The sequence below is a fragment of the Dama dama genome, chromosome X (genome assembly GCF_033118175.1).
Source record: "Dama dama isolate Ldn47 chromosome X, ASM3311817v1, whole genome shotgun sequence".
NCBI lineage: Eukaryota > Metazoa > Chordata > Mammalia > Artiodactyla > Cervidae > Dama > Dama dama.
The window spans coordinates 139974572-139996865 of NC_083714.1; the positions used below are offsets into that span (position 1 = coordinate 139974572).

A 22294-nucleotide genomic window follows, 5' to 3' on the forward strand; every position below is an offset into this window, starting at 1 on the left:
CCTTATGGTCTCTTGAGATTTCAAGGTTGTAATTCAGCTAACAGTTACCAGCATCTGACTCTGTGTCAGGCAAGTTGATAGATAGTTTTCTGTCCACTTCCCTAAGAAGTACGAGATATAGTCAGATTACCAGTTGGGACCTACTTGAGTCCCCAGGAGGCCGCTTGTCACCTTGTGTGTGAGGAAGCAGTGCTTCAAGCCCAATGCCCACAGCCCTTTCTCTGTCAAGACACTGGGAGATCACTGGAACAAGATTTAATGTGGAACATTCTAGACTCTGAAGTCCTGAGCTTAGATGAGATGACAGAGAATACTGCCGATGTCATTGGGAGGACAGGAGTGTCACCTAAGATTCAGCAGACCATGGGGTTATTGGCTGGAACTAGCTACCATTAGAGCAAGCCTGGATTCACATTCACTTATGTAGCTACAATAATGATTGTGCTCTGTGGGTCTGAAAGTGAACTGAACAGAAAGAAAAAAAAATACAATGGTGAGAAGCCAGCTTTTCCTTATCAACAGTGTCTGCCCAACATGAGCATTCGAAGGGGTTAGGAGGATTGGGAGGAGATGGAGAAAATAGAGAAAGAAAATATTGGTGATTTTTTTTTTTGTCAACTTAAATTCAAAAATGGAGGAGGAGACGCTAATGTTCTCAGCGTATCATGCCGAGTTGATAAGATGGTACTGAAAGGTTGCAGTTCAATAGCGTACTTTGTGTATTCGTCGTTTCCTGTAATTATATGGTAAAAGAATACATTAAAATGCTGATGTAGAATCTTTGCTGGAGATAGAGACACTGACTCTTTGCCACCTGAAATTGGCAGTGAACAGCAGAGCTGAAATGGAAATTGGCAGGTACCACTGGATGTACCCAGGCTCAAAGAACCACCAGTACCGTCCCGTGCCAACCCTGGGGGACAGGGCTAACCCCTTGAGCAGTCCAGGTAAATACAGCCTCGGGGTGCATTTGCATAGCAACTCAACTGTTATCTTTAATATGATTTGTGATAGCTCTTTTGGTTTGGTGCTGTTTTCTGTTTTGCTTGATGCATTCATTTGTTCACAGGGGCTGGGGTGGAAGTGGCCCTTTAAAATTGTTTTCATCATCTTTTTCTCTCTTCCTCTCCATTCCACCCCATCTTTCCCCTCTTTATTCTCCCTCCTCCCTGTTTTCTTTTCCTCCTCATCTCTTCTTCTCAAAGGGAGCAAGGTACAATGAGATGTGCCTTGGGGTTAAGCGTGAAATGTCTAATATTTGAACCACCAATGGGGTGGGGCAGTCACGCGTGCCTATCATGGGTCCAAGAACTGAGCTGGGACATTTGAGGAGCCTGGGCTCTGAGAGTGCTGTTAGTGGCCCCAAACATCTCTCTGGCCACATGGCTCTTCAGCCCTCTGATTTATTAACATCAGTCTGTTACCTTTGAGAAGGAAAACTCAGAGCCCATGAAATGAGGATCATATACTTGGGTACTTGACCCCATCGGGTAGGTCCATGGGGTCCAATCTCTAGCCTCCTTGTTCAGAGGAACACTGGCCTCTCAAAGCATCTAAGTGCTGAGTCGGAGTGAACTGTGCATCAGCCCTTCTGGGGACCTGGAAGGGGAGAAACCTGAGCGATATGCACACTCACCCTCCACATCCCTGAAGTCCACACAGAGCTAAGACTCAGTGGTTTTAAGTTACTTAAAATGGGAATAGAAAGGGATGGTGGTGGGTCAGAGAAACACACCAGGCTTCAAGTTATTGCTGGAATTTTGTGTGAACCCATAGCGTCGTTCATCCAAAATGTCTTAACTTCTGCAAGAATAAGTCAGAAATGATAGCATAGAATCGAAAAGTCTAGAAAGAGCAATCTGGAGGTACAATGTAAGACCTACACTGAGTTACAAAGTCATAGCACCCATCATTCACTTAATAATTAAAACTTTTTTTCCTTAAAACCTGAATTGTGGCTTCATGTTAATTAACACTAAATCTGTCTTTGGATTTAGTTCTCTGCCTTGAGTGACAAATTCCTTCACTCCATCTCTGGCCGCTAGGCACCAGCTCTGTGTGCCTGTGTAGTGCCGGCTTGAAGAGATGAGCAAGAAATGCAACCAGACATTTGTTCTCTTGGAGCCTTTGAAGGATGGAAGGTTCTAGAAGCTTGATTTTTAAAAATTGCCATTAGGCATGATATATCCATACAGTGGAATACTGTGTGGCGATGAGAGGGAATGAAGGGTGCATACTACACACTGGCACAGATGGGTCTCAGAAACAGGATGCTGAGTCAAAGATGACACATGAGAGCAAATACTGCAGGGTTCCACTGACATGAAATGTCCAGAAATGGCAAATCCAGAGAGACAGAAAATAGCTGAGTGCTTGCTGGAGACTGGGGGAGGCACCATTGGGGAGTGACTGCTGAGGGTACAAGGATCCTTTATGGAGTGATGGAGCTGTTTTCAAATTAGATTGTGGTGATGGTTACACCACGCTGTAAATTGACTCAAAACCAGACTGGATCGTACACTTAAAAAGGTGAATTTTCTATGTAAACTTAGCTCAAAAGCCTCCTCTGCTCCCTGCCCTGAAAAGGAAAATATGTACAATTGAATGGCAGGGAGGGAAAGAGAACGGGCAGTACTTGTTAACATGACAAGAAGCTCTCCACATTGTCTGTAATGGTTGGGGCTAAATTCTTAATTCAGTTAAGAATTCAGAAGAGTTGGGACTTTTGAAAAGTGATGTGGCACACATACCGTGTGCACTTGCCGTGTCCCCAGCAAGGTCCGGGTGCGCCCCTCAAGTGCAACACATGGATCTTTTTGGAGTGCTGGACTCAGGTCAATGACATCTGCGAACAGCCTCTGGGCCATTCAAGGTCAGTTTTGGATATCAAGGGAATTCAGAGCAGAACGAGTTTGGCTGCCAGATGAACTCCACCCCCACCCCATCCCCCAAAAGAAACCAACCTTAGTTTTCAGAGGTTTGGGAATTCTGGAGTGGTATGATGAGAAACTGTAGAACGCTAATAGTTAATCACATTGCTGGTGATGTTTCAGGTGAGAATTCCAGGATCAAGCAAGTTCTTGTCGGAGGGGGAGAAAGAAAATCTCCAGAGGGAGGGACTGAACCTAGCCATGGTGTCGCCTTCCCAGTGGCCCAGAGATTTTGCTGTCTCCTCAATCAGCACGGTTGCCGTTCTGTGCTTAGATCCCAAACCAGATGGTGTGAGGGAAAAAATAGACGATTCCATATGGCTCTTGTGTCTTTTATTTCCCCTCTTTGCAGAATTCTCAGTTTCTTTCCAGTGGGGGACAGACAGTGGGAAGAGGTTTTGGTCCACGCCAACGGGTAGATCTTTGCCAAAGGAAAATGCAGGCACTGTGGCAGAGACCTCCTCTCCCCGAACTGCTTACTCCCCATGAGGGACGTCAAGGTGCTTCCAGTTTCCTTTGCCTCAGTCATTTCCCATCTTCCTTTTTGGGTGAAACTTCTCTGTGGAGTTATATTTTTAGCACTTGGCTAGTGAATCCTTCACCATCTGTACATCTTTCTTCTTTTTAAATTGTTTAACTTCTTTGACCAGGTGGCATCCACATCTTCTTTGGGCCTCCAGGAAATCAAAGGGTGGGTGGCCACAAGGGCCACCTCAGGTGACACTGCCTTGGGGACCTAGGCCTGAGGAGTGGCACTTGGGAAATGAGGAGCCCTTTGGGCTTCAGTTGTGTTCGATGGAATATTGTGCTTAGCGTGTAGGGCATGGTTCAGGCGACTGCAGGTTGTCACAAGGGCTTCAGTCAGTGTCATCAGAGAGAATTCAGATCCTCTCTTCCATGTGCAGTCCATGGGCCACCAGGATCAGCATGCCCTGGAAGCTTGTTACAAATGCAGTCTCAGGTCCAACCTGAGGCCTGCTGAATCTGAGTCTGCATTTTCAGAACTTTCCAGATGTTTCCTGGGCATAATGCAGTTTGAGAAGCACTAATTGAGAGCAAGGTCCAAAAGCAAGAATGGAGAAGACAGAGGAAGGAATTGAAGACGTGGATTTACCCTCAAAAGTTTGAGAAATCACTGTGTTTCAAAAAGATGGAAGAGAATTGCTTCAAGTGTCCATTCTCCTTTCTGTCTCTCTTTATGGGGAGGTAGGTGTAAGAATTGCCAGTCGTTAATGCACTGAGTCCTGGTGAGTTTGAAAGGCCGGTGACCTTGGATTCTCTTAGCTACTTGTCTGAAAATATGCCTCCTCTTATTTCCTTGTTTAAAATCGTGGTGAATGAGAGTGGAGGATGGGGCAGTTAAAATGGGACTGGCTTGTCTCCTTCTGGAGAAAGCGAGGAGAAAGCAGTTGATAGGAGTTGGGAGAAGTTCTCAAATGCCCCTCGTCATCTTCTTGAATATAATCCAGTGACATGTAAGGTGCTGTCACCTAATACAGCTGTAAGCTAAAAGACCAAGAATGACTATTCAGATACTGGTAAATCTGTATAGTTCCGCATTCGGTCTACCAGGTAAGGGGTACAAAAGCCACTCCCTTCAGCAGTCGCCAGTTCCCCTCCTGTTGTTGTCATTGATGAGTCACTAAGTCATGTCCAAGTCTTTTGCAACCCTATGAACTATAGCCCTCCAGGCTCCTCTGTCCATGGGATTTCCCAGGCAAGAATACTGGAGTGGGTTGCCATGCCTTCCTTCAGGGGATCTTCCTGACCCAGGGATTGAACCCACGTCTCCTGCATTGGCAGGCTGGTTCTTTACCAATTAGCCAGCAGGGAAGCCCCTTCTGGCCAGCTCACAAATCCTAATGGCTCTGACGCTTGGACTCAGATGGCTGTAGATAATTCCAGAAGTCCAAAGAGATCACCCTCTCACGTATGGACTAGAACCAAAGGTTGTGGGGAGAGCATGAAGAATGTTGGTATTTGGCCGAGTGTTGAGCAGGAAGCCCCCGTTTTGGAATTTCCATGGCCAAGATTCCTGAGCAGCCATGGAAATCCCAACACGGGGACTTCCTGCTCAACACTTCGCTAAATACCAACAGTCCTGCTTGCTCAGTACTGTGCATCAGGTCACACTGCTGGGCTCCTCCTATCTGCCCAGGTGTGACCTGAGAAGGCAGGCCCCTTGATATCCCCAGCCTTTCTCCCTCTGGCCCCTTAGTCTGGGACTTCTCTGTCATGGATCCACTCTATAGAGTGACACTTGGGATATGAGAGTCCCGGGAAATGCTATCGGATTTGGTGTTAGACTGTCTTGTCACACTGTCCTAACCTGTAGTTGTAAGGCCTTTTCTGAAAACACTTGAACTGTATTTCAAGGTGGGGAACCCATAATCTCTCTGTGTGCATCTTTGGTCTCTGTCGCTGGTCGTCTGTGGACTATAGCCCGGGGTCTGATGGTGTTGTATGGATTGTTGGGCAGGGCAACTGTTCCCTGGAGTCTGGCTGGAGAAGCATTCTCAGTTTAGTAATGCTGTGGCCAGGGGAAGCCCCCAGTGTGTATGTCTGATGGCTGCCTATGATTGAAGTTGTTTCAGGTTAAATGCAGGTGAACAATGGACACAGTACAAGCATGTTCTAGCCCAGGTTCATGCCATAATACTTCTGAGTTTTTAAAGAGTTCTTTGCGTTTTGTTTTCTGCTGTGGATTATTTATTCCATTTTCAAATTACCTGCAGTTTTCACCCAAAAATGTGCCAGTATAGGGCAGGTAACTATAACTTATTTACCAAAGGCTATTATGTCAGTCATATACATAGAGTTTTTCATTTACAAATGTTCAACTTTTTATTGGCTATACTGTTGATATATACTTAGCACTCAATTATGTAGTGGTGGCTGCCACTGTGTCTGTGACATACAGAACTCCCTTTGCTTTTTGGTCTTGTGTCTATTCCTCAGCTCAGCAGACAAAGAAAGCAGAAATGAAAGGCAGATCAGCCAGAACCGAGTGTCTATCTGGGCCTTTCGGTCAGGTACAGCATCTGGTTTTAGAGAAACTGACTTGGATTATTCAAAGCAGCAATTTATAGTCTCTTAGAAACAGTGACATCTGATCTTCGTTACCTTTATAATACCCCCCTGTGTTGTATGTTTTCAGTTTGAGTAAATTAAAATTAATTTTGTCTTGAACTCTTTTGCCTGCCCTACAGAGAGCTAACTGGAGACATTGGGAAGCAGCTCAAGTCTGCTTTTAGAGGTTAGTCTTCCTACCTCCCCAAGCTGTGTCCTTTTGGGGGTCCTGTTCACTCACAAATAGGTCACACATATACCCATACCCATGTGTTTCTAGATCTATCAAAAGCTTTTGTAAAATGGCTTGTGCACTGGGAAGCAGAAAGCTCTGGAAGTCTGAGTCATCTAGGTTGGATGAGACTTTGGAGAGCAGCTTGCGTTTTATCTAGTAACTTCCAGAGTCAGTGCTTTCACCCCAAGGAGTAACTAGTGGTGAAATGTCAGGCCAGTAGGAGCAAAACAGGTCTTTTCTGTGGTCTTAAGACAACTGTGAGGACTTGGCTTAGACCAGGCTGATGATCACAACTGTGTTTCACCACGTAAAAATCGCAACTGTGTTTTGGTGAATGAAGTTTTATTAGCACCAGCTATGGCCATTCATTTACAGATTGTTTGTGGCTGCTTTCCTGCAAAAACAGCAAAATTGAGTGGTTTTAGCCATATGCTCTGCAAAGCCAAAAAGAGTTACTATCTGGCCCTTTCCATAAAAAAAAAAAAGCCAACCCCTGACTTAGAGTAATTGTATTCTTAGCACTCGTTATAAATCCAGTCACTTATGGTAGGCAAGACCTAAACATTTTGCTAGTCACTCAGTTTCCTAAAATCTCCATCCAAGACCCCTCACCTTCTTCTCTCCAGGCTCCAGAATCCTTGTTCCCTGGGGTACCAGTTGTTCACAAGCTTTAGACTAAAGCTCAGTCCTTCTTCAGAGGGTCCCTTGGCTCTTTCTGGAAGCTCAGCCCCTTTGGCCTCTTACAAGCCCTTTTCTGAGTGTTCCCACAATAAACCAAGTCCTGTTAAATAGATACTATGGGCTGTTTTCATCTATTACTCCATTTGTTGTACTTTAGCGAGTTTTATTTTCTGTGTTAGGTAAAAGAATCACCAAGGATGCTGGTTAAACATTCAGATTCCCAGATTCCCCCTTTGGGGTGGGTCCCAGGAATTTGATATGTTTTGATAAGCTCCCCAGGCAATTCAGAGCCACACTGAAGTCTGACCACCGCTACTGTATATGTGGAGGATCAAAATCTTAATGGAGAAAATAGTTCCTCATGATTTGTTTCAGGTCAAATTACCTTTCTGAAGGGCAGCATAAGCTTGAAATCGAAAGGCAACTTATATACATTTTTCTATCAAGATGCCCAAAGCCAAATCACCTCATCCCTAGCAGACAGTGAATTTGAATCAAACTTCTCTTGATGTTTTAAGATTGTCATTGCATCTTTGTGTCATTGCATTTTTTAAAAAATGCTTTAAAGATTCTGTTGTAGAGCTGCAGGCATATACCAGAGCTGAAGCTGTGTATTAGTTATCTATTGTTGTATGACAGATTAATCTTACACTCAATAGTCAGGAACAACAATGTATATCATCTCAATTTCTGTAGGTCAGGAATCTGGACTCTGCTTAGCTGTCTCTGAGTCTCTAACAAGGCTGTGACTGAAAGCATTGGCCAGGGCTGTAGTCTTATCTGAAGGCTCAACCATGGAAGAATCCACTTCCCAGATCATTTTTTGTGGTTGTTGTCAGGACTCAGTTCCTCAGAGGCTATGGAACTGAGGGCCTCAGCTACTCACTAGCTCTTGGCCCGAGACCTCCCTTGATTCTTTGCCATGTAGGCTTTCCCATATCTCCCTCATGACATGGCGGCTGACTTCATCAGACAGAGTGGGTGATAGAGTGTGCCAGCAAGATAGAGAGTGCTAGGAAGATGGAAGTCAGTTTTTTGAAACCTATCAGGGAAGCTAGTCAGTAGGTTTAGCCCACACTCTGGGGGAGCATATGAATATCAGGAGGTGAGGACCATCGGGGGTGTCTTAGAAGGCTACCTGTTGCAAGCTGTATAAACGTTTCAAAATGGAAATGCATCATGTGTCTCCTTAAAGCACTGGCTTCTTTCCTTAATGACAGTAGCCCCTACACTTTCCTGTCACCAACTAGCCCATAGGTTCTGTAGCTGTAGGATATCTTCCCCGCCCCCTCCAGCCCATACCACCCAGGTTGATATAGTTGATAAGGCTCCTGACTTTTGCTGCCAATCCTTAGTTTCCAAAAGGGACTTGTAACCTTTTACCATTACTAGCATCTTTTGTAAAAATTGAACTTAAGAAGCATATCTTGAAAAGGAAAAGAAAAAGAAGGTAATTTTTAAAAACTTTTTGAGTTACAGTCGATATGCACAACCTGCATACATGTAAAGTGACCTGTTGGATCAGCTCTGACATACGTATGTGCCCATGAAATGAGCATCACAAGCAAGATGGTGACATGTCTGCCAATCCCCCGGGTCCCTTTGTAAGCCCTTTCTTCCCACACAATCACTAACTCGTCCTCTGCCTCTGGGTGAGTTGATATTTTCTGGAATGGCCCCTAAGAAAATTTGTTCACATATATTCTCTTGTGTTTTCTCACAGAGCCATGCCTGTAAAATGCTGTGTGACTTTGACTGCTTCACAGCTCCAAGCTTTGTCTGATTTTTACCCTTCCTGCCTTCATTGAATACACCCTGCACCCTTTGAATAAAGCTCAAAAAGACTCATTCTGCTACCACCCACAGTGGAAGAGTTTAGTTTGCACCCACTGCAATTCAGCCTACACGCTAGCACCAGATTAGTCTCTTAAAAGCACACCTCAGATCATGTCACTCGCCTGTTCACAAACCTTCCCTCTCTCCTTACAGCCTGCAAAATGAAACACCCAGGGCTGCAGGCTGGCTCAGAGGCCTCCCCACAGGAGGGCTCTGCCTGCCTCTCCAGCTTGTCTCCTGACACTGTCCCAATGCCCTTGACAAATTCCACCACACGCCCTCAAGTTTCCCTACTGGCGCCTAACCACATCAGTCCTGTTCTTCTTCACTCATGCTTGTCAATCTTTCCTAACCACAGGATCCTTCTGTTCTTAAAGGCCTGTCTACACCACTGCCACCCACACGCCCCTTCCTAAGCTCCCCACACTAAGCCAAGGAGATGTCTCTACCTCCCTCCCCATGTCCCTGAGTCACTTCGCTCTTCATTCTACTTGAATATTTCTGCTGTGTTCGTGTCCCTCACCCCACTCCAAAGCAAACCAAACCCCTGCAGCTCCCAGCACGGTGCCTTGCACATAGCAGCAATTCAATAGACACTCACTGAACTCAGTGCAATCCAACAACACACAGACACTGTAACCTAGGTGGTCGAGGAGGTTGAGTGTTGCTAAAGCTTAGTATTGCAGGGGCACCTCAAATTTCCTGAACACCCTACAGATCTCTGTGCTTTTAAAACCTCTGTCATTTAGATTTAGAGCTAGCTTTCCAAAGAATCTGACACAACTGAGCAAGCACACATGCATCCCCAGCTTGCCTAGATTTCCCTGGTTCTTTGCTCCCCACTTAACTAGGCTAAGAGCACACACATGGTCTTTAGGAAAACCAAAGCCAGTCCCCACAGAAGGTGAAGGACGGGACCAACAAGCATCTGTGTCTTAACTTTATTTACTCTCACTGTATGAACATAGCTTTCCTTTTCTATGATTGCTTATCTTCTACTGCCCAAGCCATATTGCAAATGTGAGAGGCTCATCAATTTTGAGACGTTTCACAACATGCCACAAAAATGAAAATTTTTGATTTCACAGACTTTAGGACCAGGTTTTAGAAGGATATCCCAAAAAACAATTCTCTTTATATCATTAAAAATAGTTTCAGTTTTCTTGGCATTATACAGTTGGACTTGTATGTCAATGACTCTAAGAAGGTCATAAGAGAACTGGGAAGCAACCTATCTTTGTGGGTGTTTTCTTACTTAGGTCTTTAACAGGAAGCTCCCATGTCCACTGACTTCATGATACCTTCTTTTTTTTTTTTTTCATGATTTCTTCTTAATGGTATATACCAGTTTACCATTTGGGGTTTACAGACTTTGGGCTGCTAAGTCCCTTTACTCTCTTAAAAATAATTGAAGACCCTCCCTGAAAGCTTTTGCTCATGTGGGTTATATCTCTAGGTATTTTTGTATTAGAAATTATAACTAAGATATTACTTAAGTAATATTTTCATCATAGAAGTTAAAAGTTATATAATTTATTTTTATAGGTTCTTTATTAGTATTTGACCTCAGAAATAGATTATATTTTATCCTTTAAAAAATAATGAACTTATTTATTTAAAATATTACTAATAAACCCATTACCTGGTAACAAAAATAATGTTTGAGAAAGATAACTCTTCCCAAACAAGGCAAAGCTTGAGTGAGAAGAGTAGCACTGTTTTACATTTTCTCAAATCTCTGTAATATCTGGCTTAATATTCAACAGCTATTATCTTTACATCTGCCTCTGCATTCACTCACAGGCATCTTGGAGCATCTAGTTTCTGCTGAAGTGTATGAAGAAAACTCAGTCTGTCACAGATAGGTGGTTAGAGAAGGGAGGAATATTTTAATGGCCTTTTCATGTATTTGTGGAACTCTTCCTTGATAATACACCAAAATCCAGCAAGTGGTGATTTCTTAAAGATTATTGATAATGTGGAATCTGAAACTGTATTAGTGAACTTTTTCTACTCCATTCTATTAAATTCTATTGCTCTCCCTTGCAGTCTGATTGGTGTGTATTGGAGAATGATTTTGTAACATCCTTCATTGGTCACTTGGAAAATACTGGTTCGCTGGCTGCTACAAATCTTCCAAGTATTGACAGATTTTATTATATCATATCCCCAAAGTCACATTTCATTAACATCACCACTGATTTCATTAAGAAGTCTTCTAAGTACTGGGAAGCTGGGCCTTTCACAGGTGCAAGTTTTCCAAAATTGATTGGCAACAGATACTGTCGCTTATTTTCTTTGAAGTTGACAAGGTCATTTACATCATTTTAAAGAATATTTGTGCCAGATAACCAAGTCTGTATGTCTGTGTGTGTATCATGTTTCAGGTATAGTATTGTAATTCAGCATCTGTATACAACATCTGTGTACACTGCAGAGTGATCACCACCACAAAATCTAGTTACCATCCATCACCAGACTAACAGTTGACCCCCCCTTCACCCATTTCACCCAACTCCCGACCCCCTTCCTCTCTGGTAACTACTAATCTGTTCTCTGTATCTGTGAATTGTTTTTTGTTTTTGTTTTTTTTTTAAGATTATACATATGAGTGAAATTATATGCTATTTGTCTTTCTCCACCTGACTCAACCTATATAGCGTAATGCCCTCAAGGTCCATCCATGTTGTTGCAAATGGCAAGAATTTGTTCTTTTTTATAGCTGAGTAGTATTTCATTGTGTGTGTATGTGAGACATACACATAAGATATATATCATATCATCTTTTTAAAAAAAATTATTGAAGTATAGTTGGTTTATAATGTGTTAGTTTCTGGTGTACAGCAGAGTGATTCAGTTATACATATACTCATTCTTTTTCACATTTTTTCCCATATAGGTTATTAGAGAATATTGAGTACAGTTCCCTATGCTGTGCAGTAGGTCATTATTAGTTTTCCATTTTATATATAGTAGTGTGTATATGTTAACCCCAAGCTCCTATTTTATCCCTCCCCCATGTATTTCCCCTTTGGTAATCATAAGTTTGTTTTTGAAATCTGTGAGTCTGTTTCTGTATTGTAAATAAGTTCATTTGTATCATTTTTTAAAATTAGGTTCTGCTTATAAGTGATAAACAATGTTTGTCCTCCTCTGTCTGACTTAACTCAGTATGATAATGTCTAGGTCCATCCATGTTGCTACAGATGGCATTATTTCATTCTTTCTAATGGCTGAGTAGTATTCCACTGTATATATGTACCACTAAGTGGACATGAATTTGCGCAAACTCTGCAAGATAGTGCAGGACAGGGAAGCCTGGTGTACTGCAGTCTGTGGGGTTGCAAACAGTCAGACATGACTTAGCAACTGAATGACGACATCTTCTTTACCCATTCGTCTGCTGACGGGCATTGAAGTTGCTTCCCTTCCTTGGTTATTGTAAATAGTGCTGCAGTGAACATTGGGTTGCATGTGTCTTTTCAAATTACAGTTTTCTCAGGATATATGCTCAGGCATGGGATTGCTGGATCATATGGTAGTTCTTGAGCTTCCCAGGTGGTGCTAGTAGTAAAAATCCTGCCTGCCAAGGCAGGAGACATAAGAGATGTGGGTTCAGGATCGAACCAGGGGAAATGGAAACCCACTCCAGTATCCGTGCCTGGAGAATCCCATGGACAGAGGAGCCTGGTGAGCTACAGTCCATAGGGTCACAAAGAGTCGGACACAACTGATGTAACTTAGCGTGCACGCATGCATGGTAGTTTTTATATCATCTTTATCCATTTATCCATCAGTGGGCATAGGTTGTTTCCATGTCTTGGCTATTATAAATAATGTTGCAGTGAACAGAGGTGCATATATCTTTTCAAATTAGTGTGGAGATTACTCAGAAATTAAGAATAGAATTACCAATATAACCAAAGCTGTTTTACTTTTGGGTATTTATCCAGAGAACATGAAAACTGTTGGTGGGAATGTAAATTGGTGCAGCCACTATGGAGAACAACGGCCCACAGGGGTTCCCTTTCCTCCACACCTTTGCCAATACTTGTTATTTGTTGTCTTTTGGATAGTATTCTGACAGGTATGAGGTGATATCTCATTGTGGTCTTAATTTGCATTTCCCTGATGTTTAGTGAGTGATGTTGAGCATTGTTGCATATGCCTGTTGGCCATTTGTCTTCTTCCCAAGTCTTAATAACTATAGTGTGTTAGTCATTCTTTAAAGAAAAAAACAGCTGTCCGCCAGAAAACAAGATGCTAGTTCAGCTTGAAACTCAGTCGTACTTGAACTTGGCATCGTGCTCTGGCATGCTACAGAAGTCCTGGATGTGTCTTCATTTCATTATACAGAATCTTCAAAAGGGTGTGTAGATTTATTGCAGTTGATAAATTATTTTTAACCACATCAGAGTGAAACTCTCTTGTTTTTTCCCTGTGAGTGTGTGGTGGTGAGGAATGAACTGCTGATTCCTTCACTTTGGTGTCACTGCCTGATTTGTGCTATAGCCATCGGCAGTTTCCTGTGGAAATGTCAACACAGTGGGGAAAAGTCGGTACTGTCTAGTGCTATCATGAAGACAGTTTGGGCCTCCTGCACCTCCGGAGTCTTGGGGTCTCTCAAGGCTGCACCCACCCCCTTGGAGAGCCCCTCTTTTCTGCCCTTGTGGTTCAGTGAGGAGGTTCAGTGAGGAGCGATGGCCCAGACTTGCCTAAAGAGACCCTGCATTGTAAGGAGTTTCCCCAGAAATTGATGTGTACATGAAAGGTGGAGAACCAGTGCTCTTGAAGGGCAAGCTACAAACTTTTCCTGTAAAAGGCCAGATGGTAAATATCTGGCAACTACTCAGCTCTGCCTTTGCAGCTTGAAAATACCCACATACAGTACAGAAAGGATTAAGCTCGGCCGTGTTCCAGTCACACTTTATTTCTGGACACAGAACTTTGAATTCCATATACTTGTGTCACGAAGCAGGATTATTCTTTGAGTTTGGGTTTTTTTCACAATCATTTCGAAATGTAAAAAAGCATGCTGAGTTTGCAGGCCCGGTGGAGAGCCCAGTTGAGCCCATAGGCCACAGTTGGCTGATGTCTGCTCTGGAACACATGTTCTCCAACTTAAGGTCACCTGGGGGGAAAAAAAAGCAAAACCTCTAATTCCTGAATCCCACCTGCAAAAATTGCGATTTAATTTGGTCTGGGGTAAAGTCTGGACATCAGGGCTTTCCCATGTGCTCCAGGTAATTCTCTTGGGCAGCAAAATTTGTGAACTTCTTTTCTGTAATATTTTTTAAACAAAGTAAGGTTATTTTCAGCTCTTTTGCTTCTTTTTAATTGTAGAATTTGGTGGTCATGCTGGTGTCTCAGACCAGGATGGTATATGGTAGCCTGAGAGCGGGGTTTCTCATCCTTGACCCTTGTTGTCGCCTCATTCTTTGTTGTGTTTCGGATGGGGACCGTCCTATACACTGTGGAGTGCTGAGCAGCATCGCTGACTTCTACCGGCTACCTGCCAGTAGTGCCTGCCCAGCTGTGATGACGCAGTGTCTCCACACCTCCCCTGGGGGCAGAATCGTCCCCAGGTGAAAACCAGGGATGTGAACATTGTGGAGCACGTGTGTGCACGCACTCTCAGGACTCTTCCCCCTTGGTGCTGCAGACATTAGGGTTGTGTAATTGTTGGGGGGGCTCTCCTGTGCCCTGTAAGATATGGAGCAACATCCCTGGCTTCCACCTACTAGAGCCAGGAGTATCCCCTCCACCAGTCCTGACAACCCCAGGTATCTTCAGATGTCACCCCATGTCCCCGACGTGGGCACACTCACTCCATGTGGAGAACTAAGTCAGGGAAACCTTGGTGCCCTGCCGTCCGATCTTATGTCTCTTAACTAAGGATTCTCTCCGCTTCCATTTTCCTGCTGGTTGTTTGAAAGTTGCAAACCTTGGTGACTTCTTTTCTTTTTAATTTGATGGATTATTAGGAGTTAGTAAAGTGGCAAGAAGGGTCGTGAGTTGAGGGTGTGTGTGTGACATTCATTCCCTGGGGAAGAATCTGAGCCCTTGTTGCTGCCGGCCCTCCTGGGAGCCAGCTTGAGAGCTGCAGCCAGGATCACAGACAACTTGGGGCAAATGACTGGGCTGTTGTGAGCTCCCAGCCATGGCAACGGGCATCCGCAAGCCCGAGGACAAAGCCAGTTTTCTTCTGTTGTTCTGCACAAAAGGTTCTAGAGATGCCGGAGACAAAATGGCCATTGAGAGGGAGAGGCATTGAGGCCTGTTTTTTTTCTCCCTACTGTGTGGTTTATATTTAAACCATCTTAGACTAACGCACACTGGAGTTTTTGTGCAAATCAAAACCGAAAATTCTCTTTAGCTTCAGAGACTGGCTAAATGAAGGCTGAAGACCTGACTAACCTAATGGACGTTCAGGGGGCCGGGTGAGAGGCACTGAGAATTACTAGTAAAATGCACTAGAAAGCCTAGCAGTGATTTGTTTTTTCCACGAGTTGTTCACAGTCATCAAAAAAAATGCTTTCTTTACCCTTTTCTGGTTCATGTTCACCAGCATTGTCATTGCTGGTTTGAAGCTTGGGAAAACTCAGCATGTGGATTTATGGGAATATCCAAGAAAAGCATTGCTCTTGCTTAGCTGGCATCCACTTTGCATGGCGTGGTGCTCTGCTGATACTCGGCACCAACTCCCTCTTTAAAAAAAAAAAAAAAAAACATCAGCCTGGCCTGCGACTTCTCCTGCTGGGGACAGCCCAAAGCCCAGGTCCTTTGTCTGAACGGGGGAGGTGGGGGGATAGGTCTGTGTTCTCAGACCCTGTCAGTGGTATGACACTAAAGCATCTTTGTTGTGAAAAATCTGAGCTTAACAGTGCTTGCTTGGCTCAGAAGAAACACTCTAGTGGCACTCTTTTCAAGGCGGCTGAACAGCTTGGAACACTGTGTTTTTCTTCGTTGTGGCCCCTGGAACTTGCCATTTGATTTGCAAGTGACTGGAGTTAGGGCCAAGCCCAGCAGGCCTCCTCTTTGGAAAAAACACCGAACACGGCTGCACACAAAAGCGGGCACTTCACAGGGACTCGGGGCTCCGCACCTGGGGCTGGGCAGATTGGACTGGTGACTGGCAGTGGGCTTCTCAGACTTCCACGTGCACTCCTGGGGGCTTGTTCTCATGCAGATTCCACCAACTCGACTGGTCTGGGGTGGGGCCTGAGACTGCATTTCCCCCAAGCTCCCTGCTGAAGCTCTTGCTGCTTGTCCGAGGACCATGCCTGACAAAAGAAAGGGTCTAAAGCACTTGGAACTGCTCAACGCTCCCATGTCTTTCCTTGACCTCTGAAAGTTTTCACTGCAATCCAGAAGCTGACAGCATCCAGCATCAGCTCTTCTGAGCTACAGACCCATGTGTCTGATCACCCCCTGGAATCTCTCCCTTCGGATGGCATCTGGTCACCTCAAAGTCAGCACGTCTAAAACTGAACTCAACATCTTTTAAAACAATTTTTTAAATTGAAATACAGGGACTTCCCAGGTGGTGCAGTGGTAAAGAACCTGTCTGCTAATGCAGGAGACATGAGAGATGCGGGTTCGATCCCTGGGTAGGGAAGATCCCCTGGAGGAGGGCACGGCAACCCACTCCAGTATTCTTGCCTGGAGAATCCCATGGACAGAGGAGCCTGGTGGGCTACAGTCCATGGGGTTGCAAAAGAATCGGAAATGACTGAAGCGACTTAGCATGCAAGCACACATAATTAAGAAGACTGGATAGTCATGTAAGTGAATCCATATCTCATGGATTTCCATATTTCATGCAGGAAAATCTGTGCCCATTTAACTACAAATCTGACTCAGTTATATACATATAGACATTCTTTTTTTAAGATTCTTTTTCTTTATGATTTATCACAGGATGTTGAATATAGTTCCCTGTGCTATACAGTAGAACCATGTTGTTTACCCATCCTATACATACTAGTTTACATCTGCTAGTCTCTCACTTCCAGTCCTTCCCTCCCCGACGCCTCTTCCCCTTGGCAACCACAAATCTGACCTCTATGTCCATGAGTCTGTTTCTGTTTCATAGACAGGTTCATTTTGTGCCATATTTTAGGTTCACATATAAGTAATATTGTATTTGTCTTTCTCTTTCAAACTTACTTCACTTAGTATGATAAGTTCCAGTTGCATTCATGTTGCTTCAAATGGCATTATTTCATCCTTTTTCATGGCTGAGTAGTATTTGATTGTATACATGTACCATATTTTCTTTGTCTGTTCCTCTGTCGATGGACATTAAGGTTGTTTCCATGTCTTGGCTATTGTAAACAGTGCTGCTATGAACATAGAGAAGCATGTTATCTTTCTAGATTAGAGTTTTGTCTGGGTGTATGTCCAGGAGTGGGATTGCTGGATCATACGGTTTAGTTTCTTGAGGAACCACCACACTCTTCTCCTTAGTGGCTGCACTAATTTACTTTCCTACCAACAGTGTAGGAGGGTTAAACTCGGCATCTTTGTCCTTAAAGCCTAGCCCTCCTGAGTCAACCCCAGCTCAAGGAACAGCACAGCACCATGGGGTTCCATGTGCAGAAATGGAGGAGTCACTCTTGGTACTCAGCACCCATCCCAAACCCCTCCTTTGAGTTCACATCAGGTTGTGCCCATTTGCCATCTCAAACGTCTCTCCAATGCATCCCTTTCTTCCACGTCTGCTGCCTTTGCCCTGGTCCAAGCACCTGTCCTCTTTTGCCTGCACCATTGCAGCGAGCTCCTATTCATCTCCAGGGCCACTTTGTTCTGTCACATCTGCCAGAGGAATCTTCCGCAGCCCTGGTCTGTTCTCCAGGGTCAAAAAGGCTTGGTGGTGTCATGTGATTCTGAGGCTAAAGTCCAGATCCCTTCGAGTGGCCTGGAAAGCCTCCAGTGCATCCGGCTCCCCTAGACCCCTCCTGCCTTCCTTGCCCCACCCTCCTCCCGTACTCTCTTTGTTCTGGCATCATCTTCCATGCCCAGGAAAGCGCCTTGCCCTTTCCCCCCCAGGGCTTTTGTTCATGCAGTTTCTGTTTGCTGGAACACCCTTCCTAACCATCCCTCAGCTCAAACTCACCCTTCATGTCTAAGCTGTGGAGGCTGTCCCCGGTCACCCTCCAAAAGCCTGAGTAAGTCCCTGCTGTTTCCTAGCACTTCTGAGCCCCACACCATTTGGATAATGTCTGTTTTCCCCCGGGCTATAAACTGCATTAGCATGTAGCTCGCCTATCTTAGCTCGCTGTCGAGTCCCCAGTGTCCAGCCCAGTACGTGAGACCTCAGAGACACTTGGGTGAGCATTGAATGTACTAATGGAATGAGATGGAATAAATGGACAGCTGTGCCCTCCCTCCCAGTGCTCTTGTCCTCACCCATATCTGTTACCACCCTGCCTAATTGACAGCTTCCATTCAATCAGGTCTTTAAGAAACCCCAGTACCCGAGATGATGATAACAGCAAGGTTATGGGGAAGAGCTTCTCTTGTTCCAGTGAGAGCTGAGCTGCACCTTCAGGTGACCCCATGCCAACTGTGTCTTTGAAACATGTCCCAGGGCGTTTCACGTGGATTCTTTGGTTCTGTTGAGAACTTAATCATTGACTCATTTGCCAGGAGTGGTCCTTCACAGCCTGCTGTCTAATACCTTGAAGACCATTGTTGCACAGGTTTCGTTCAGTTTGGTTGTGGTTTCAGGCCGGAGGATAAACTAGCTCCCTGATACTCCAGCTTGGCCAGAAGCCGGGAATCGTTTCGTGGTGTTTGGTGTTTATCATCACGGAGTTTGGCTGGTAATAAAAGAAAGCTGGTGAGGCTGCCACCGTGAAGAGCTGGTGCAATTCGTTAGGACTGTGGTTCTCAGATTTGAGCCTCTGTGGGACTTGTCTGAAAGCCCAGATGCCAGGCTACCCCACTGCACCACTGATTTTCTGATGCAGCTGTTCCAGGGTGGGACCCGAGACTCTGCATCTTTCCCATGTTCACAGGTGATGCTGGTGCTCCTGGTCTTCAGACCACAGTCTGCATGTCTGCCTCCAGATAGGGGTCTGCAAACTTTTCCTGGAAAAAGTAACTGTTTCAGGCTTTGTAAGCCACACACTCTCTGTCACAGCTACCCAGCTCTGCCTTGGTAGAGTAGAAATAGCCGCCAGTGATTTGTCAATGAAGGGGTGTAAGCTGTGTTCCAATAAAACTTTATTGACAAAACCACAGGCTCTAGTTTGCAGATCCCTGGTTTAGCAGAACCTGGAGCGTTGGCTCTGTTGGGGTTAGTACAGTGGGTGATTCCTACTCCCTCTCAGAGCAAAGGGGAAGCCAGTAATTCTCCCACATGCCGGGCATTTGACCTCATGAGACGGTTGCTGTGCTCAGGACAACGTGATAGGTAGGCAAGGTGACGTCTGCCTTTCAAGGCTGTGTTTCTATCTGACACTGAAATAAAAGCATGCCACAGTGGGCATATAAAGTAGGAAGAACCCCTACTGTCTCCTCTCACATAAGTACACCCAGGACTGGCTCCATAATTTGTAGGCCAAGTGCAAAATTGAAAATTCAGACACCCTTATGCAGAAAGTAGTAAGAATGTCAAGATGGCAGTAGCAGAGCATTATAGTAAGCCCAGGACCCCATGGGGCTGTGCCGGTGTACTCCTATGAGACCAACCTGAGCACACAGCATCACCATGGCCTCCACCCCCTACCTCTGCCACACATGTACCCATAGGTCAGAAATGCTCTTAATGTGAGGACACTAACAGTATTGATATCATGTTTGAGAAACATATTTAGCTTCTTCTTGACAGCTTTTTGCAGCACTCTTGGTTCCTCTGGGATAAGTGTGTGGCATATGACCAAATTACTCAGTGTTCAAAGATATGTTACACAGTGTAGGGAGAGATGGCTTCTAGACTGACAGAAAATGTACAGTGGGGAGCAATCCATTCACAGCTGGTTGGATATCTACCAGAAATGCAGTTTTAGCCTTCTGGGTAATTGGTCAACAATGCTAGAATAAGCTCTGTATCCAGTTCTATTATTTCCTGTAATTTTTCCCCAGGATGTGTTTCACAGGCTTCGGCTCCTGGTGGCCAGCAGGGTTCGTAAAAGTTTTAGGTGTGCACATGCAACAACCCTGACCAATATGGAGGCTTCTACAGGAGCCAGAGTTCTATGTTCGTAAATAAAACCCACCAAAACCCTAAGAGCATTGGCTTCTGCTGAGTGAGTATGCTTCATTGAAGTGATCCCGAAAGTCTTGAGTCTCTGGTTTCCCCTGCTGTTCTAGAACTAGACCCACAGCATGAGGATGTGTGGAGTCCATGAGAGAGACAAATTGGAGGAAAATGTTAGCCTTGATCTAGTGGTGAATTGGGGACTGAAGAGCATCATCCTTCTGACCCCCCTTGTCTTTTTCGAGCCATGGAACAGTTGTGGCATTTCCTTTGAAAGAAGCAAACAACTCTAGCCCATTTGGAGGAAAGACTGTTTTCAAGTTGCAAGCATGGATTTGGAAGGTTGAGTTCTCTTGTTAAAGGGTGAGTGTACTGCACTATAACACTTAACCCTAACCCCAGATGATGAGAAAGGATGTAGGCTTAGTAAGATAATGTACAACAGTAATATGCAGATTTCTTCAAATTTTGTCAGACTATGTATCAGTGTCCTCATGTCAGCTGTTCACGTATTTGGCACCCTAGGTTTTACTGTAGAAAGCCTTTCAGGATCCCTCTCTGATTTGAATTATATTTCCTCCTGTCCTTCTGTATCCTTCTCCTCCACCCAACCATCCACTGGTCCTCCAGCAGCCTCTGTCTTGGTAGTCATCATGGTGTGCCATAGAAATTGTTACTCATCTAACTGATCTCCTTGAAGGCAAGGAAGGAAGACATCTTATTTTATGTTTGTATTTCCAGTGCCAGCCACAGTGCTTATCACCCCCTAGATCTTCAAAAAGGACTGAATGAAATCCAAAGTAAAACTCAGAACCTAGCTCATGTCACAAGAAAGTGAGTATGTGGCATGTCAAAATTGATCTTCCACAACAGCAGTGTTCTCCAGTGAGAGAATCTCCTGTATCTGTTCTGTCCAAGATGGTAGCCACCAGTCCATGTGGCTCTTGAGCATGTGAAATGTGACTTTCTGCAAAGGAAGAGCTGAAGTTTTGATTTTGAGCAATTTAAACGGCCATATGTGCCCAGTGGCCACCATCTTGGCCAGCACAGTCTCAAGGCCACACATCTCTAACCAATAAGGACCAGAGATAACTTTGTTAGCCATGGAAGCATTCATCTTGTGCCTAACTTCATCGTGGAGCCTGAGAATGGGAGAAGTGGGGATGATACAACACAAGAGAAAAGAGGTCTATTTTCTCTCTCATATGATGCAACACATACATCAAGGCCAGGGAGTTTAGTTGCTGTTGGTTTGGGAGTCTGGAGATTTGGACTTTTAGTTGCATTCCTCTTACCTCACTTCAACCCGCTAGGAGGTCATAGGACAAAATGAGATTGACCTCTATCATCTCTGTTCACAAATCTCACATATCCAAATCTCTTTAAGGTACTGACTTGCTAGTGGACTTGAACTATATTGTGTACTGGGTCCCATTTTGGGTGGTTTCATCAATCCATTTCAGGGAGGTTGGTCTTCTCGAAAATAGCTGGTCATCTTTTGAAATGAAAGGAAGAACACTTTCTTATGAGGGCCTGGCATTTTTATTTTCCAGTGAACTGAAGAGAGAGATGGGGTTATCTCCTAGCGTAGGTTTAAGCAAACGCTAGTTTAGCATGGAATGATCATCAAAATGGAAAGGCCTAGCTCCAGTGTTTCATGCTGGGTAGTCATTCCCTGTCTACTGTAAAGACCGTTTGGGGGAAAGAAATTTAGCCACCTTAATGTGCTTGCCCTGAAGTCATGAACTGCTCCTGATTGCTGTTAAACATCATAATGCATTCAGAGTTTGATTTCCCTGACAAGCCATTTAGTTAAGAGTCTGGATAGTATAAACAGGGACGGGAGGTCAGGAGAGGGACCGACATTATCCTGAGGCCTGCACCGCTCCACTGAAACGTAAAATGTCTCCAGACTGAAAATGTCACCTGACTCAGTCCCCGGGGAGGTCTTTATGGACATCTCAAGTCAAAGTTGATTTGAAAAATGAATGAGTTTTATTTCTCTCAAGAAGGAAGCGTGAACTGTGGCTCTCTCCTTCATTTCACTTCATGGATGCTCATTTTGTCCCCTCCCACCCCAACCCTGTTCCTTTTCCCTCTCCAAGTACTTAAATGTCACCCACCAGTTCTGGGTTCTTACTCTCAACATGTGCATTGGGTGGGGGCAGGTGGAAGCTGAGGAGGTGGGTTCGGGGGACAAGTATGATTAACTTGCTTGTGCTGCCTGACTCTGGGGGAACATTTTTATTTAAAAGCTGAGCTGATTTCTGATATTGACATGAATGAAACCTGAGTGGGCCCATTTGAGTGGATCTGGGTGACTTGGTACTTCTAGGG

General features: G+C 44.6%; 1 protein-coding gene across 5 annotated transcripts in view; it reads left to right on the top strand.

Moving 5' to 3' along the window:
• Positions 1–22294, top strand: part of GPM6B (glycoprotein M6B) — a 155082-nt gene that overhangs the window by 120385 nt on the left and 12403 nt on the right. For 2 of the 5 annotated variants that reach the window (XM_061136082.1, XM_061136083.1), the window contains exon 2: positions 828–947. The exons of the other annotated variants lie outside the window; for them this stretch is intronic. In XM_061136082.1, the coding sequence (XP_060992065.1) occupies positions 828–947 (120 nt within the window). The remainder of the gene's footprint in view (positions 1–827; positions 948–22294) is intronic. 5 annotated transcript variants of the gene reach the window in all.